General features: G+C 40.4%; 2 protein-coding genes across 3 annotated transcripts; one reads left to right on the top strand and one right to left on the bottom strand.

Moving 5' to 3' along the window:
- Nucleotides 1–3,428: 3,428 nt before the first annotated feature.
- Nucleotides 3,429–9,673, top strand: stx6 (syntaxin 6). The gene is made up of 8 exons (XM_040040303.1): nucleotides 3,429–3,630; nucleotides 5,136–5,305; nucleotides 6,651–6,745; nucleotides 6,894–6,950; nucleotides 7,094–7,222; nucleotides 7,299–7,405; nucleotides 7,782–7,876; nucleotides 8,154–9,673. Exons 1-8 carry the CDS (start codon nucleotides 3,596–3,598, stop codon nucleotides 8,228–8,230), a joined length of 765 nt encoding a protein of 254 aa, XP_039896237.1. The 5' UTR covers nucleotides 3,429–3,595; the 3' UTR covers nucleotides 8,231–9,673.
- Nucleotides 9,674–9,952: 279 nt separating this feature from the next.
- LOC120738812 (uncharacterized protein KIAA1614-like) lies at nucleotides 9,953–16,697 on the bottom strand. Of its 2 annotated transcripts, none has more exons than XM_040040300.1 (7): nucleotides 16,515–16,697; nucleotides 15,207–15,964; nucleotides 14,147–14,222; nucleotides 12,983–13,193; nucleotides 12,704–12,795; nucleotides 12,454–12,626; nucleotides 9,953–10,447 (listed from the first exon to the last, which is right to left on the bottom strand). In XM_040040300.1, the coding sequence occupies exons 1-7, from the start codon at nucleotides 16,577–16,579 to the stop codon at nucleotides 10,254–10,256; spliced, it is 1,569 nt and encodes a 522-aa protein (XP_039896234.1). In that variant the 5' UTR covers nucleotides 16,580–16,697; the 3' UTR covers nucleotides 9,953–10,253. The 2 variants fall into 2 exon arrangements, with proteins under 2 accessions (XP_039896234.1, XP_039896236.1); XM_040040302.1 differs by having other exon boundaries at nucleotides 12,704–12,792.
- Nucleotides 16,698–18,206: the final 1,509 nt, after the last annotated feature.

Raw genomic sequence — 18,206 nt, 5'->3', positions numbered from 1 at the left:
TTTTCATTCAAAATCTGTTCTTTTCATTCACATTCCGTTGTTTTCATTCAAATTCGATTCTTCTCATTCTAATTCTGTTCTTTTCATTGTAATTCCGTTGTTTTCATTCAAATTCCGGTGCTTTCATTCTATTTTTTTTGTTTTCATTCAAATTCCGTTGTTTTCATTCAAATTCCGTTGTTTTCATTCAAATTCCGTTGTTTTCATTCAAATTCTGTTGTTTTCATTCAAATTCTGTTCTTCTCATTCTAATTCTTTTCTTTTCATTTCAATTCTGTTGTTTTCATTCAAATTCCTGTGCTTTCATTCTAATGCTTTTGTTTTCATTCAAATTGCGTTCTTTTGATTCTAATTCTTTTGTTTTCATTCAAATTCTGTTGTTTTCATTCAAATTCCATTCTTTTGATTCTAATTCTTTTGTTTTCATTCAAATTCTGTTCTTTTCATTCAAATTCCATTCTTTTCCTTTAAATTCCGTTGTTTTCATTCAAATACTGTTCTTTTCATTCAAATTCTGTTCTTTTCATTCTAATTCTTTTGTTTTCATTCAAAATCTGTTCTTTTCATTCACATTCCGTTGTTTTCATTCAAATTCGATTCTTCTCATTCTAATTCTTTTCTTTTCATTGTAATTCCGTTGTTTTCATTCAAATTCCGGTGCTTTCATTCTATTTTTTTTGTTTTCATTCAAATTACGTTCTTTTCCTTCAAATTTCGTTGTTTTCATTCTAATTCCGTTGTTTTCATTCAAATTCTGTTGTTTTCATTCAAATTCTGTTCTTCTCATTCTAATTCTTTTCTTTTCATTTCAATTCTGTTGTTTTCATTCAAATTCCTGTGCTTTCATTCTAATGCTTTTGTTTTCATTCAAATTGCGTTCTTTTGATTCTAATTCTTTTGTTTTCATTCAAATTCTGTTGTTTTCATTCAAATTCCATTCTTTTCCTTTAAATTATGTTGCTTTCATTCAAATTCTGTTCTTTTCATTCAAATTCTATTGTTTGTTGTCAAATTCTGTTCTTTTCATTCTAATTCCGTTGCTTTCATTCAAATACTGTTCTTTTCATTCAAATTCTGTTCTTTTCATTCAAATTCGATTCTTCTCATTCTAATTCTGTTCTTTTCATTTTAATTCCGTTGTTTTCATTCAAATTCCGGTGCTTTCATTCTATTTTATTTGTTTTCATTCAAATTACGTTCTTTTCATTCAAATTACGTTGTTTTAATTCTAATTCCGTTGTTTTCATTCAAATTCTCTTCTTTTCATTCTAAATCCGTTGTTTTTATTCAAATGCTGTTGTTTTTATTCAAATGCTGTTCTTCTCATTCTAATTCTACTCTTTTTATTCAAATTCTTTTGTTTTCATTCAAATTCTGTTCTTTTCATTCTAATTCTTGTGTTTTCATTCAAAATCTGTTCTTTTCATTCACATTCCGTTGTTTTCATTCAAATTCGATTCTTCTCATTCTAATTCTGTTCTTTTCATTTTAATTACGTTCTTTTCATTCAAATTACGTTCTTTTCATTCAAATTCCGTTGTTTCCATTCTAATTCCGTTGTTTTCATTCAAATTCTCTTCTTTTCATTCTAATTCCGTTGTTTTCTTTCAAATTCTGTTGTTTTTATTCAAATGCTGTTCTTCTCATTCTAATTCTTTTCTTTTCTTTTTAATTCCGTTGTTTTCATTCAAATTCTGTTCTTTTCATTCAAATTCTGTTGTTTTCATTCTAATTCCGTTGTTTTCATTCAAATTCTCTTCTTTTCATTCTAATTCCGTTGTTTTCATTCAAATTCTGTTGTTTTTATTCCATTTTTTTTAAGGAGCCGTTCGCAGCTCTACTAACTAACCTTATGAATAAAATAAAGTTCACTATCAGTAACATCATAGCACCCACCCAGCTGTACTGTATAAAAACTCCGTCAAGCTGGTTAGAATGCAGTACGAGTTATTGTAACTGACGGTAAAAAGTCAGCACAACGAAAATAAACTCCACCTAAACTTGGTTTATATCTGACCCAGATAGACTGCAGGTCATAACTTCTTACCTGAAGTTCAGTTCACCTGACACTCGGACCGGCGGCTGCCTCGGGTCTCTCCTCCTGCCTCACCTTCCCTCATCCACCTGCTGGCCTCTGTGGAAGCCCCGCCATAGCCACCACCAAACAACTGAGTTATTTTTACACATCGACCTGCATCTGGCCAATCCACCACCTCTCATTGTTCATGCCATTACAAAAAAAATAAAAAATAAGTCACCGGGCATATGCCCGGTATGCCTGATGGCCAGTCCAGCTATGTTAACCTGCAACCAAATCAACCATACAGCAATGTTACGACTTAGATTATATCTTATAACTCATAACTCTTATGTTAGCTGCCCTCAGTAGCATACTGTCTGATATATTCCACGGCTGCAATAATTCTTTAAGTGTTATTTTTTCCTTGGTATTCTAATTTCACCGAAGTTTACTAAACTCAACAAACTTAATATTGCTTACCGGGACATTTATGCTGTCCTCATTTTCTTTCACCGAAAAATTGTTTCCTGCAGTGCCCTCTTTCGTGCTTGGCTCTCCTACCTTTGCTAACGTGATGCACATAGCGCAGAAGCCGATGCTGCATTCACTTACACTCGGATATCTGAGCTTCACCGTGAAAACATAATCGTACATTTGATATTTGATTGAATTTTATTGTTTTGCCTTTGGGGTGGCACCTGGGGTGGCCAGTCTGGTTGGGGGGGGGGCCTGTGCCCCCCCCCAGGCCACCTCGCTGGACACGCCACTGAGCAAAGACTAAAAGGGGAAAAAAAAGAAACAGGGCAGGGTTCGGTGGTTGAATCATCCGTCCCCACCAATGCCAAAACCAAATCTACGCCCTTGCCCTCACTACACACTTTATACACTTTTCTCAGACAGGCATGACCATTTTCACACTTTTCTCTCTTTTTTAAACACCCTCAAAGTTGAAACCTTGGTAGAAAAATAAGTCCAGTATTATAGAATGAAACCAAAGGCACCCACAGTTGCCTTTGACGGTGCAAAACGTTTCATCGACATTGTTGTGTTTGTTGGGGAGAAAACAAACATACAATAATGCACTTCAGAGTCACACTACTAGCGATCGAAGATTTATGTAAATTGGACAAGCTGAACTCATTCTGTACTGTACAGGACCACGGCACGAGATTGATTGACAGTCAATGATCTACAGCCAATCAGGACGGAGAACACAATGCGCTGTAAAAATAAATAAATAAATAAAACATGCAAAATTGCACACAAAAAAAAAAATCCACGAAACACCGATTCCGCGAAAGGTGAATCGCGGTATAGCGAGGGACCACTGTATAATATTGCAATTAAATGTTATTTCCCCGCAACTGCTGGTGGCACTGTTTTCGTGTTTGGAAACTGTAGTAAGAGTCGGAGAAGAAGAAGAAGAGTGCCATCGCGGAGCTGTTTCCGGTGCTACGTGTAAACAAAGCCTGTTAGCGGCTCCGTTAGCGGCTTCGTGAGGACGGACCGGCGGAAATCAGAATCCGCGGATTCGGTTACGAGAAAGTGGGTGATGGAGTGAGCAGAGCCGGCGGGATGTCCATGGAAGACCCGTTCTTCGTCGTCAAAGGGTCAGAACCGCGTCGCTAACACAGAGCTAGCAGCTAACATTAGCCTGCGGACAGGTGATAGCTGATCCATAATCGATCTGATCGTTGATCTGTTTCCGTCAATAGTGAGACCGACGTGTGTGCCGGAGCAGATTCACGGCAGCTAACGTGCTAACGTTAACATAAACGTGTCTTCACAGTTAGTTTATTAGCATGTTAGCCTGTTAGCTTTGTGTGTTTTTTTTATCAGATTAAAGTTTTAGGAGGTGTTTTAGACCGTCTGTGTGTACCACGATGATGATGATGAGAAAGAGTGAGAGACTCTATTTAGATCAAATTTACCAGCTTCTGTTTGGAGCAGGTGGAATGAAGCTGAAACAGCAACAATTAAAATAATATAATAATAACATTTGGATAGGCGACAGAGAATTAATGAATGAGTGGGTGAATAATAATAATATTGTTATTAATAGTAATGATGACATTTTCCAGATAGGTGTATGTTTATCAGAGAGTCACAGACCTCCTGTATGTTGTGGAGGTGAAGCAGTTTGTGCAGCAGGTGGTGCAGAGCGAGATCAGGATGATCCGTGGTGGAGAACACTTTGTGCACTGGCTTCGTTTCCACCACAGCTTTATAGTGTCTGCAGCCAATCGCAGAACGCTCTCCTGATCACTTTCTATGGTCTCTTGGTGTCTCCAACTTTTATGATGCTCCTCCTGAGTGATCTCTGAGGGGTGTGGTGTGTGTTCTCTCATGATGTTCCCAATGAATCCCAAAGTGAATTGTGTCTCCTTGAACGTATAAACCACCACACAGCAGCAACTGCATCGTGTTAAATGAAAGTGACCTCCATGATGATTGTATAATACACTGTGCAAACTTCAGAGGCTTGAGACGTTTTCACCTCTGATCTCAGATGGGCGAGGCTGGCCTCTCTAGCACCTTAATCACTTGTCACATGAGGGAACACCTGTATCTCCTCCTGATTCACACACAGGACCACAGCTTGTGCTTATATCGCTTCTGATTTCAGCCTGTTTGAACATTACAGATGAGATGTTTGATTTTATTGATCAGTGATAATTAACCTGTTTACAGGTGTAACATTACTTCACCCTAATAGGTTCCTTTCTATAAGTAGCTTTTTGTTTTGACATAATCAGTTCCTTCACATGTTTTCTTCTTTTTCATATTTTGCATGGAGAAAGGGGGACATGGCAGAGTACAGATAGTGAGCCATGTGATTTTAAAAACATTTTGATTCCTTGGCTCTGTAAGAGAACAACCGGGTGGCTGTGCAGATTTGACTGAAATTGTTGCTGGACATTTCAACACTGATCAGTAAACGATCCATAAAGTTGACCCTCCAGTTTTGTATTTATTTAGTTTTCCAGTTACCTTACGTCACATGAAAACACCCTGCAGCAGATAGACCTGGTTCTGTTTCTGGTTTGTGCTATTAAGGTTCCTCTGAAGCTCAACTTCACCTGTTTGTTTTTTTGTTTTTGTTTTGTTTTTTTAGCGAGGTGCAGAAAGCAGTCAACGCTGCTCAGAGCCTCCATCATAGATGGAGCGAACTGATGGTGGAGGGAGGCGGAGCCTCCAAGGAGGAGATAGACTGGACGACCAATGAGCTGAGGAACAGCCTGCGCTCCATCGAGTGGGACCTAGAGGACCTTGACGAGACAATCAATATCCTTCAAATGTGAAGCCAGCAGAAACACGCACAGGTGTATATACAGGTGTACTGGAAAGGTGAATACAGTTTTATGATTAGAGCATCTGAGATTGGCTGATTCGTTCAGCTGTGGAAAAAGAAAGAATGAAGAAGAAGAGGAGATGTGTATCACCTCAAAACCCTGGACAGTGAAGACAGTTTTGTTTGTAAATCCTCACATAGACCTGGTGCACAAGGTGAGATGGAGCAATTTGATTGGTTCATAAATGGTTAGAGTCAGTGTAGGAGCCATTCTTGGGTTAATACCTTATGTGGTCACTAGAGGTCACCTTTTTCTGTTTTGATTATGTAATGTAAAGGTATTTAAGGTAGACGCATGTAATCGGCGTCAGGTGTGTCATTAAGAAGGCAAACAGTTTGTGACCGTTGCGCTGTTATGCTAAGTCAATACAGAATAAAGACCAAAAAGGACAAGATACATACTGCTGGATTTATTGGACTGTTAACTTAATTCATGCATACCAGTGACATCGCGTCACCCCCCGTTAACGACCACCTCAGTGGCTTCAAGCGTAGGCTTAGCCTCTACAGTCAGTTTGATGACAATTTAATGAAGAAGAGGAGGGTTAACAGACTCCTCCCCTCCCACTGCATCTGAAGCTGCTGATTGACACCCGTTTCCTCGTCCATGCTGAGAGCAGATCAATCAATTAGTAATCATTAATTACATATTTACAAACACTGAAATTGGCTCCAATCAATCACTGATTGTGAAGACAGAGTAAGTGATCGTGTTGAATTTATTAGAACAGGTCCCTCTTCTATGGAACCAGCTTCTAGTTTGGATTCAGGAGACAGACACTATTTCTACTTTTAAGATTAGGATTAGGCTTCAAACTTTTCTTTTTGCTTCTCTGGCTCTGTTCCACAGCATGGTTCTGTCTTCATCCCCTCGTCCCTAACTGATCTCTCAGAAGGCCACCCCTCACTGAGCATGGTTCTGCTGGAGGTTTCCTTCTGTTAAAAGGAAGAAACCTTCACCTTTCTACTGTCGCCAAGTGCGTCCACATAGGTCGTCTGATTGTTGGTGTTTTTTCAGTTTTCTCGGGCCTTTACCTAACCTAACACTATAAAGCAACTGTTGTTGTGATTTTTCGTCATTAACTTCAGCTAATATATTAAAATGTGTTTCTTATTTTGTTAAATATGCTCTCTGAGCTGAACTAGGTTTTACTTTCATCTTTAGCATGCATTAGGGGGCTACATGCCACCCCTGAGTTGAGGTCACGTCACCAACATTGTCATTATGTAACATGTTTTATATGAAAATAAGATAATTCTTCTTAACGGTAAGTTTACGTATTGTCGAGTCGAACCCAAAGAAGTTCAACCTGGATGCTGCCGAGCTGTCTAAGAGGAAGGCCTTCATCAACAGCATGCGGGTTGCCGTCAAGGTAACTTTATTGACAACAGGAGATCAATGGCTCAGACAGAAGGACCCAGTCATATTCTAATAATTTACAAGGTAGATCGTTCAGGTGATCGATTACCTGAGATGTCCAGAATTGATCGATTTGATTTGCTGCTGTGTTTGTTTTGCAGGAAATGAAAGCTCAGATGTCGATTCCACCTGCTGCTTCTGACCGAAAGAACAAACAGGTAACTGTCACACCTGCCTACGGGTGATCCATTACCCGAGACTGCAGAACCTTCAGGGCACCACAAGATCTCAGTTGGATCCTCTTGGGGTCCTCCTGTATACCCGGTCTTGGTGCACGTGTAACTGTTGTTGTGACCTTCAGGCTCTGCTGGGTGAACGTGGTGCTCAGGGCCCCATATGGCAGCCTGGTGCAGATAAGTACAGCCGACTGGACCACCAGCTACAGAACGCTAACTCTCAGATCATCGAGGAACAGCAGGTCCAGCAGCAGGTACAAGAACACCTGAGAAACCTAAACAAGTTTTCCACCTTTACAATGCCGCTAAAGTGTTTCCTGTCTCTGATAGCTGATTGCGGAGCAGCAGGATGAGCAGCTGGAACTTGTGTCGGGAACCATCGGAGTCCTGAAGAACATGTCGGAGCGAATCGGCATGGAGCTGGATGAGCAGGCCGTGTAAGAACCGAGTGTAGTAAGAGGGGTGGGTGGGAACGTCATGTGACTACAAAATGTCAGAGTGGTAAAGGTGATTCGGTAAACTAAAGTTCCTGTGATCCCCAGGTCGGTGCTTTCTCAAAGGCATTATGTTTGCTTTTGTTGTTGTGTTTTTTATGTGACGATTAAAGGTCACTTCCTGTTCTTGCTCCTCACCATAGCGGCTCATTGTCTGATCTTTTGTATATGAAAAAGCTTCAGACAGCTTTTAGTTTCTGATATAGTAATTTCCAAATAAAATTTAATTGAACTGGAACTTTATTTAGCCTGTAATAAGCAAAGAGGTGAGGGGGGAGTGGAGGCACCTGTCAGAGACTTACTGATGTCCTTCCTGCAGGATGTTGGATGACTTTGGCCATGAAATGGACAACACTCAGTCCAAACTGGACAACGTGATGAAGAAGCTCGCCAAGGTGTCCCACATGACCAGCGGTAATCTGCCCAACAACACATGAAACAAGATATGAGTTAACTCAGAGGGGTGGGCAGGGTTTTAGATGTTCAGAGCTGATGAATCAGAAATGATCAATTAGGGCAGGAAATTTTGTAGCTTTAAGCTGATTTGGATTTATTGATGATGATGATGGAATTATTGATCTTGCTGTAGTTCCTCCCTCTGCGGATTGAACTGAGCTGGAGTCAGTGTGACTACCTGTATTGATGAGGTGCACTCACCTGTACTCATCTTATTAACTCTGTGTGTTTGCAGATCGTCGTCAGTGGTGTGCCATCGGCGTGCTGCTTACCATCCTCTTCATCATCATTCTCCTTTTCTTTATACTCTGATCAATGCCTCCACCTATCGACATGAAATCTTAATCCCGTTTACTGGACTCCATTTATACTCTACTGAACATTCTTTGGACTGTGCTGAACTTTATTTAGACTCTAATGGACTCTTCCTGCTGATCGGGAGTGAACAGCACTTTTGGTTCCTTGAGTGTTTAACTGTTAGAACCACCTCAGAGGTCAAAGGTCATGTTTGGTGTGGTTTTGATTGGTTGTTCTTTTTATTTAAAACTGAAAATAACAAGTTTCACTCGAGTTTAATGTGGACTTATTCTGCTCCTTTGCACAGTAGCTTTGCGTGAGTCACAGCTCAAAGTAATCCTTCTTTCATTTGATACTAGGCCTTGGTGCAGCCCCTCAATTTATCCTCCAACGCTTCAAGACAGTCTTATTGGCTGCCCCTCATAAACAGAAGGTATGAACAGCAGGTGGGTGGGGCTTCTATCTTCTCTCTGTGGCATCTTCCAGATTCAAGAATAGAAAAAATGTTGAGAGCAGTCTGAGCTCTTGGCTCACAGGGAAAACTATATCCTCCTGAGAAACAAGGAAAAATGAATCTTTTTGTGATTTCCTTCTTTTTGGAGCTAAAAGAGGCCACCCAGACACATGAGATCTCAATGGAAAGCCCAGGATGTCCTCTATTTAGTACGTCAGGACTTAGTAGGGTAGAACAAATAATTCAAAACATATAGACCAAAAGCAAATGTACATTAGAGAGGAAATGATGAATAGGCTGGTTCTCAGGAGGGTATGCACTGTGACCTAATTATTAGAAACTTTAATACAAACATCCGTCACAGGAGCAGGAGACACACGACAGGAAGCGAGGAGAGCAGGTCCACTTTAAAGACACTTTTATCCAGTTGTGTTGAATACTAATTTTAATTTAATGTCAGAGTTTAACTCACATTTAGTTCAGTTCAAACTGGTTTAGTTCAGTTTGAACTTCATGGCAGTACTTTACAGCTAAAGTAGAAACACTAAAATTCCTGTTGTGTTTTTTGACTGAAACCGTTTTATTTTGTTGTCTTTTTTATTTCTGTTTCCTGTATTTATCACATGTGCAGCATATTGAGTGACTTATTGACCTGTGGATGACTTCCTGTGGCTCCTTTAGTGTACTATTCTGAAGGCTGGTGAGCAAGTTAGTTAAAACATGAAAATGGATGACGGCAGCAACAGCCAGTCACATTGTCCTAGATATCGGGTTTATGGTACGCCGTGACGGTGGCAATTCTCCTGGGGCCGCTAAAATGTTTCCTGAATAAATGATCTCAGTGTTCTGATGTCTGACTGAAACACAAAACAAACTGAAATAAAGATTGTGACAAACCTAAAATTTCACCTGCTTTTACACTAAAGATTAACCAGACTGCTCATGTTTCCGCAAAACTTGATTCCTCACACTAAACAAGAATAAATAATGAGTGTCTGAATGGAGAAAGCTGTTACAGATCAGTGATTGATAAAAGTATTATCTGGTGACCGATGGTATGATATGTCTCGAGCTTTTTTTTTTTTTTTTTTATTCAATAAAGAAAAGAAAAGAAAAGAAAACAGACTTTGACCATTTGATTAAGGTACATTTTAATCCAGTCTGACTGATTTCAATTATTGACCAATGAGTTTTTCACTTTGAATAATTTTCTTTTGGCAGGTCCCAGCTTGTTTTTAAACAATATTTTTCTTTTTCTTTAACAAAAGCAAAACAAACACAGACAAAATAAAAAACCAAGCTACTTCATGAAAAAACAACAACAATAATATTATTAATATAATAATAAAATAAAATTGAAAAAAAAAACAAAAAAACAGTATCAGCTCAGAGGACAAATACTGCATGGCATTAAACAAATATTCACACCAGCAAGTCAAAGTGATTTAACAGGAAACAAGAAGCTTCTCATCATGAGAAAGTGTAAGACATAGACTGCAGTTTTGCTTTAACTCTGTTACTGCCATAAACAGGTGAGTCAGGTTCAGTGTTGGCAACTGGTTCTTCAGTCAGGCAGTGTGGTTGTCACTCTGAACGTGTCCTCTGGTGTCGAAGGACCCGAATGGTGACAGACTGGTTCTTGATCAGGAGGTTTGTCACCTGGTCCAGACTGAGGCAGGCCACCTTCTCCTCGTTGACTTCCAGGATCTCATCTCCAATAGCCAGCAGGCCAGCATACAGCTTCCCAGTGCTGCTGTTCATGTCTTCTATATACACACCTGTAATGTACATCAAACTGTTAGTAGTTTGTTGCTCTATAAAAAAAAAAAAGCCCTCATGAAGCTAGAACGCCTTACTATTTATCACTGATTGAAGAAAAAAAGAACAAGGTTTCTCTTCAGCACTGTAGCCAGGCTGACAAGAAGTCCGAGCACTGTTGAGCCAACCATTCCTTTAACATTAACTAGTAATGACTTCATGAACTTCTTCACAAATAAAATGTTAAATATTGCAAAACAAAATTATTCAGAACCATTTCACAGATGTACCAGTATACACAGCTACTTTCAATACTGTTGATATTTATTTAGAGTTTTTATTTTTATTTTTCTAACTTTATTTCAATAATTACTTCCTCCAAATGATCAGCATGTCTTTAGACCCCATTCCTACAAGACTGCTCAAAGCTGGCAGTAGTTAAACCGTTACTTAAAAAGTCATCACTTGACCCAGCTGTCTTAGCTAAATATAAGTCAATCTCCAACCTTCATTTCACCTAAATTGTTTTTGAAAGAGTAGTTGCCAAACAGCCAAATGATTATCTGCAGAGGAATCTTTTATTTCAAGAGTTTCAGTCAGGTTTCAGAGTTCCTCACAGTACAGAGACAGCTTTAGTGGAGGTTATAAATGATCTTCTTATGGCCTCTGGTGTTGTATGTTATTCATCCTTGACCTTGGACTCACATATAAAATTGATCTCCCATTCCTGTTTCTTCCATTTAAGGAACATTTTTAAATTGCAAGCTATAGTTGCCTCCTCTGAAATGAAGAAAATTGTTCATGCATTTGTATCATCACACTTAGATTATTGAAATGCTCTCTTTATGGGCATGGACAAATTATCTCTGTTATGCCTCCAGGCAATAATGAATGCTGCAGCCAGACTCCTGAAACACTCTGGGATGCCAGCTCACATTACCTGCATTTTATTTTCTTTACATTGGGTCCCAGTTGACTTTAGAATTCATTTTAAAATTCTCACACTTACATGGAAAGAATTATTAACCCCTCTATAAAAATGTAGTTTTTTTCTTTATTTAAACAGTGTAAGGAATGTTTAACACAAATCTTCCAAACATTGTAGTTTTATTTGTGATGCTTACATACACTCAATCTGTTACATTTTTTGACCTATACTTTTCGGCATAGTTTTTGTCGATAACCGTTTTTTTTCCTGACAATACAACATGGTAATTAATTAAAAACTGATGCACAAGGACAAAAACTATGATGAAATGTATTTATACTTTTGAAAAAAATAAATAAAAATGAGATCCAATCAGAACAAATTAAATTGTGTGGAAAGGCGGGACAAATGTGGCAGTGATCCAATCCTTGTGCAGTTGTTTAATGCAGTGTCATTTTCCTGGACTACATCCAGGAAACTTCAAGCTGCATGGTGCAAGGAACAGCTGTGACTGGCTCATCAGGCAGTGATGTGCTTTGTGATCTATTGGTGGTGCCGCACGCTCATTTCATTGTGGGAACTGTCATTTTCTACATTACCGTCACTGTTCCACAGCAGGACAATAAAGTCCCCAGATAGAATCTCCCTGACCACAGCATATTAGTGAGTCGATATATTTAGTAATGCGAGTAGTATTTAAGATGATATCAGTAGTATCAGTGGGGCGATCGTGGCTAAAGAGTTGGGAGTTCGCCTTGTAATCGGAAGGTTGCCGGTTCGACAGTCTCGGTCGTTGTGTCCTTGGGCAAGACACTTCACCTACTGCCTACTGGTGTTGGCCAGAAAGGCTGATGGCGTGATATGGCAGCCTCGCTTCTGTCAGTCTGCCCCAGGGCAGCTGTGGCTACAACTGTAGCTTGCCTCCACCAGTGTGTGAATGTGTGTGTGAATGGGTGGATGACTGGGTGTGTAAAGTGCTTTGGGGTCCCTAGGGGGACTAGTAAAAGCGCTATACAAATACAGGCCATTTACCATTTAGTAAGGTGAAAAATAATTATATATTTTAAGTATTAGGGGAAGTGTCGGTAGAGTTAGTACCAGTGTCACGTCGTCCTCTTCCTCTGCTGATGATGAAGCCAAACGTCTGACCCACTGGTCGCTTAAGCTCCAATAAAAATGTCCCATCAGGGCAAATCTGAAGAATCCGCCCAACAGAGCAAACTGAAGAGGGACAGCTGATGTCTTTGACGCCAAGACTACCAGGTAAGGACCTGAGAGACAAACAGGTGGGTAGGCTGTGATGGGCTGGTCTGAGTATCAGGGTAGAAAAGAGAAGTGTGTGTCTTACTGTTCAGCAGCTGGTTTATAGTTCGCAGAACGATCTTTCTTCTTCTTCAGCTCCAAAGATGACTTTCTTGACTGGAAAAGTGGTACTTCCTGCTGAACAGACAGGTTAAAGAAGTAGTCTCACCATAATACATACATACACACACACACACACAGACACACACTGTATATGTATATATATATATATATATATATATATATATATATATATATATATATATATATATAGCTATATAGATAGATATAGCTATATATATATATGTATAATTCATGTTCTCACCACACTGAGCGACTCAACAGATAAAGTTTTCTTCACCAGGCTGGAGGAGTTCCTGGAAATTGAGGAGGTGGAGTCAGCGAGGGAGGGGTGGGTTCGCTCATGGGTCCGTGAGCAGAGGCGGTCGAGGCTGCTGGTTCGAGTCCTGCTCAGTGTGACGGTGGAGAAAAAACGTCGCAGAGAAAGACGGGAGGAATCTTCTCTGCTGCTTAAACTGCAACACAGATCAATGAGATCAGTCACATGACACCTCACCTGGAAACACCTGAGATCACAGCTGGATTTAAACAGTGTATTGATCTTTCTGAGTTAACTTCAGTAATTGCTTCCTCTAAACCATCAACGTGTCTTTTAGACCCCATTCCTACAAGACCGTTGAAAGAAGTCCTGCCATTAATTAATGCTTCAATCTTTAATATGATCAACCTATCTCTAATAATCGGCTGTAGTTAAACCATTACTGGCCTCTGACCTCTGACAGTGGACTCATCTCTGTACTTGTCCTGCTGGACCTCAGTGCAGTGTTCAATACTGTTGTGACCATAATTTTCTGTTAAAATGATTGATTAGAGCATGCTGTAGGTATTACAGGTACTGCGCTGCAGTGGGTTGTATCATATCTGTCTAATAGACTCCAATTTGTTCATGTAAATGGAGAGTCCTCTTTACACACTAAGGTTAATTGTGGAGGTCCACACATTTACATTATACATTATAGACCTCTCTGCATTGATACTCATACTTGTTATTAATCTCTGGCTCTCTTCCACAGCATGTCTTTTATCCTGTCTTGCTGCTCTCACTCCAACCAGTCGCGGCAGATGGCCCCTCCCTCTGCTGGGGTTTCTTCCTGTTAAAAGGGAGTTTTTCCTTCCCGCTGTCGCCAAAGTGCCTGCTCATAGGGGCTCATATGATTGTTCGGTTTTTCTCTGTATGTAATATTGTAGGGTCTACCTTACAATATCCGCCTTGAGGCAACTGTTGTGATTTGGTGATGAATAAATAAAATTGAGTTGAATTGAATAGCGGGGATGAGCATGTGATCAAAACACAATTAAACCAAATAAGCGATCAGTTAGGCTGCTGCAACTAAACTCATGAAACACATGAATCCAGGTGTGATGCTCATCTCCTTGACCAGCTGTCAATGAAATCACACAAACTCACTGTGGAGGAAGTGAAACGTCAAGTTGGTGGAGCTCTGCTCTCATTGGCTCTGAGGTGGGCGGGGGATGACTCTCAGCTGTAAACAAATTAGAAATCTAGAGGTTAAGGTGTGTTTAGAGGCGCATGTGATATCATGTGCAGCTCTGCAGTGAACTCTGGAGGCCAAACAAACTGCTCACAGATTAAATAAAAATGATTTATGGTAGCCCCATGTTTATGTTTAGAGGTACAACAGAAGGTACAAGGAAGTTCAAGATATCCAGGCTTTTGCTGTGTTAGCTGGCTCAACAAAACTTAAAATCCCAGTCAGAGATGATGGGTGTCAGCATACTGGTTATCAACTTTCTCTGTTAAACTGGGCTTCAGGCTCTGAGTGCGCTCACATAAAAATGGGCATTTCATATGTCTTGTGACTCTTCCTCTGCACTAAATAATATCTGTGAGTCCTGCCAGTCCAGTTAGAGCCATTATCAGAAGATGATGATGATAAAAATAGAGATAAAAATCTGTAAAGAACATAAAATTCTAATATAAATAATCTGAGAGACGAACGGTGCAGTAGCTGTTTAATCTGGTGATTTGTGGCACAGAGTGGTAAAATTAAGATCTGAATCGCAGTGAATCCATGTAAAACATTAACATACAAGCTTCCTGTCCCACAGGGTGATTAAGAAGATGTGGAAATCAGATCAGCGTGAATTAATGTAAATTGTTGAACAGTTATGCTTGGTGTGTTTTCTGTGTTTGCAGCAGTGTGAAAGAGACTAAGCAGCAGATCATAATCAAGCAGAACAACATTTAGACATTTTCTGCAACAGCACACGAACACAGGAATGTTCAGTCTGAGCTGCCGCAGCTTCATCAACTGCTTTTAGGAACAAGCTGCACATAAAAGAATCAAAGGAAATTCTTCAGCTGATTTTAAACTCAAACTCTGAACATCACCTGATCCTGACTAGGCGATGCCTTCAGCACCAGTTACTGTGGTGATTTAGCAGGTAAATTTCTTAGCTCAACACAAAGTGTGTAGGCAAATGTTTTTCAGGAGATAAGTTCTCACCTGTTGTGTCTGCGCTCCTCTCTGAGGAGGATGAGGAGTTCTTCATCATGTTGTTCAGATCTTCTTCCACCTCACGCCCTCTCCTCTCCCTAGGCTCAGGCCCCAATTGATGCTCTCTGTGCAGTTTGGGTGGGTGGGTGGTACACAGCCTCATTGAGTGAGGGGCATAGGGGTTGGTTGGCAGGCCAGCGTAGGGCATGGCTTGATGAAAAGTCACCTGGGCTCCATTTAGCTCCACTGATTGCCGTCTCACCTGTGTGTAAGCCCCATCCTTTTCCACACTGGTGACAGAGCCGATGTAGGTCTCTCTGATTGGTTCAGTCCGCAGGTTAAGGTGCTGTCTGTTTAGGCTCCCCCTCTTGTCAGTTCCAGGTGAGTGTTGCCAGAGATTGACTCCGCATCTTATTCCTCTCTCACAGGTGTGATTCTGACCTGCTCTGCTCACCACTGTTCGACCCCTTGGCTGCTTGCCGACCGCGTGCCCTGCCTCCGCCGTGCCATTGATGTACAGGTTCAAGTCTGGTTTGGACATCACCACACCAACTCCGCAGTTCCCCGTCTGTCTCTTCTGCCGCTGTCGCTCCAGGTAACGAGATTCCGCCTCCTTTTCCGTCTCATCCTCAAACCGCAGACGACGAGTCGGAGATGCTGCTGGCCGCTGCCTGGCCGACGCGGTGTTGGGTTTGCTGCTGGATGAGCCTCCTGAGAGAGGAGCCACACCCCCTGACTGCACCTGTTCACATTGCCTCAACCCCAGGCTGAAATAGTGAGACATGTAAAAACTGATTCTTAATGGTTTTAGAGAGAAGGTTAAAAATAAAACTGTAATCTACAAAATCAGATTTGTCAGTGAAGCCTTTATTTAGTATTTATCGATTTTTTTTGTTTCATCATAAAACAATCTTTTTTTGCCTTATTTTTTTTAAAAATAATTTATTATTTTTGTGAAGAAAAATATATTTTAAAAATAACTTCTTTAGTGTTTTGATTTCAGTGTTTGTTTAACCCATTTCTATCTTTTCCCATTATCTGGTAAAACAAGATTCAGGTGTTTGTCACTAAAGGTAACGGTGACCAGTCAGCTGCTCTGCAGTTAATTTAATCACCAAGTCATAATGATGTAATTAAGAGCACAGAACTAAAGAACAGCTTCTTCATAAAACTGTTTGAGCTTTGTTAGTCAACGTGTGTGTGTGTGTGTATATATTACACACGGCGTGTGTGTTACTTATGGCATGTGTGTGTGTGTGTGTGTGTGTGTGATTGTGTGTGTTACTCACGGCATGTATGCATGTGTGTATTACTCACAGTGTGTGTGTGTCAGGGGTCAGCAGGCTGTGGTCTCCTCTCAGAGGAAAACAACGACGCTTCATACGAACTCCGTCCTCACACTGCTGCTGCCGCGGCAACCGGTCAACCACAAAGAGGCTGAACACATACACACACGAGGAGGGGTGAAGGGCGAGGATGACATCAGGTGCTCTGATTGGTCAGAGGGACAGAGGAAGGAGGATTACCAGGAGCAGCTGGTCAGGATTAATTAAGCTGACGAGCCCACAGACTGTTTACATCAGCACAGTGTGTTTGACCCACTCTGTGGGGACATTTCTGCTTTTTCAGACTTTTGGCCCTCATTATTTTCCAGCAGGACAGTAGAGAAGGTGTTGTGCTTTAACAAAAATTAGTTTCCATCATGTTGTCCTGGAACATGTACAGGTGTGCTGTTCCACCTGTTCTCATGTAATGATCAAGTAATAATCGTGTACTTGTAGCACTGATAGTACTTTTTTATACTTTTAGTTCCTGAGTGTTCGTTTGTGAAATGTTGTCAGCCGTCAATACACCTGAGCAGGTAGGGTAGACTGCTGACAGCTGATGTAAATTCACAGTTTTCGGGTTATCTCTACCAGCATGACACACAGCAGAGTCATAACTCTGCAAGAGGCAGGGTTTTTGGTTATCATGGTAACTTCAGGTTTAACTCTATGGTTTCAGGGCTACTAGGGATGCCACCACCTGTTCCCAAGAATTGTCATATATAGTTTTAAAACACACACACGCACGCACGCACGCACGCACGCGCGCACACACACACACACACACACACACACACACACACACACACACACACACAGACTACTCCTAGACAGGCCACTTCTCCTGTTCATCTCCCAGGGGCAGATGTTAAAAAGTTGTATTTTACCTAGAGATAAAAGCTACTTTTTATTAAGATGTTTTACAATCGTATTGTACATGAACAATATCAATAAAAGGCTATTCTATTCTATTATTTAGGCTAAAAGCATTTCTGCATTTGTTCAGATCATTTATTCTGTGACTATAAAGCTAAAAGTACATTAAAAAAAATGCTGTCCATGTCATTCTCTTTCTGTCGGTTAGGTCACTGGAGGACAAACAGTGACTCTGTTTTCTGAAACACCAGCTGATATTTTTACTTGTGCGGTTATTAACTGGCCACCCTGCAGTTTTCTGTGCAGCCACATCAGTGTCACTGTTCACACACTAAGGTTAATTATGGTGTTTCATAGGATTCAGTGCTAGCAACAATTTTGATTGCATTACACATGCTTCCCTTAAGCAGTTAGAAGGCATAGCATACATTTTCACTCCTATGCGAGGACACCCAACTTTATACAACCATGATAACATCCATGTTATTTGGTGTATGTATCCAGATAACACACACTAATTAAACTACAGAAATGTCTTAAAGACACAAAAACCTGGATCACATCTAATTTCCTGCTTGCCATGGACATTTTTCATTTCCATGGCAAATTCAGATAAAACTGAGGTTATTGTGGTTGGCCCTAAAAATCATAGAAATATGGTATCTAACCAGATTCTTACTCTGAATGGCATTACCTTGGCCTCCAGTGCACATTATACAAATATTTATGACTGCTTTCTTCCATTTGCACAATAGCTCTAAAATTAGAAACATCTTGGCTCAGAGTGATGCTGAAAAACTTGTTTATG

The sequence above is a fragment of the Simochromis diagramma genome, unplaced genomic scaffold, assembly GCF_900408965.1.
Source record: "Simochromis diagramma unplaced genomic scaffold, fSimDia1.1 OVJJ01000026.1, whole genome shotgun sequence".
Classification (NCBI taxonomy): domain Eukaryota; kingdom Metazoa; phylum Chordata; class Actinopteri; order Cichliformes; family Cichlidae; genus Simochromis; species Simochromis diagramma.
The sequence above is the reverse complement of the archived record's forward strand: the minus strand, read 5'-3'. Positions and strand labels throughout refer to the sequence as shown.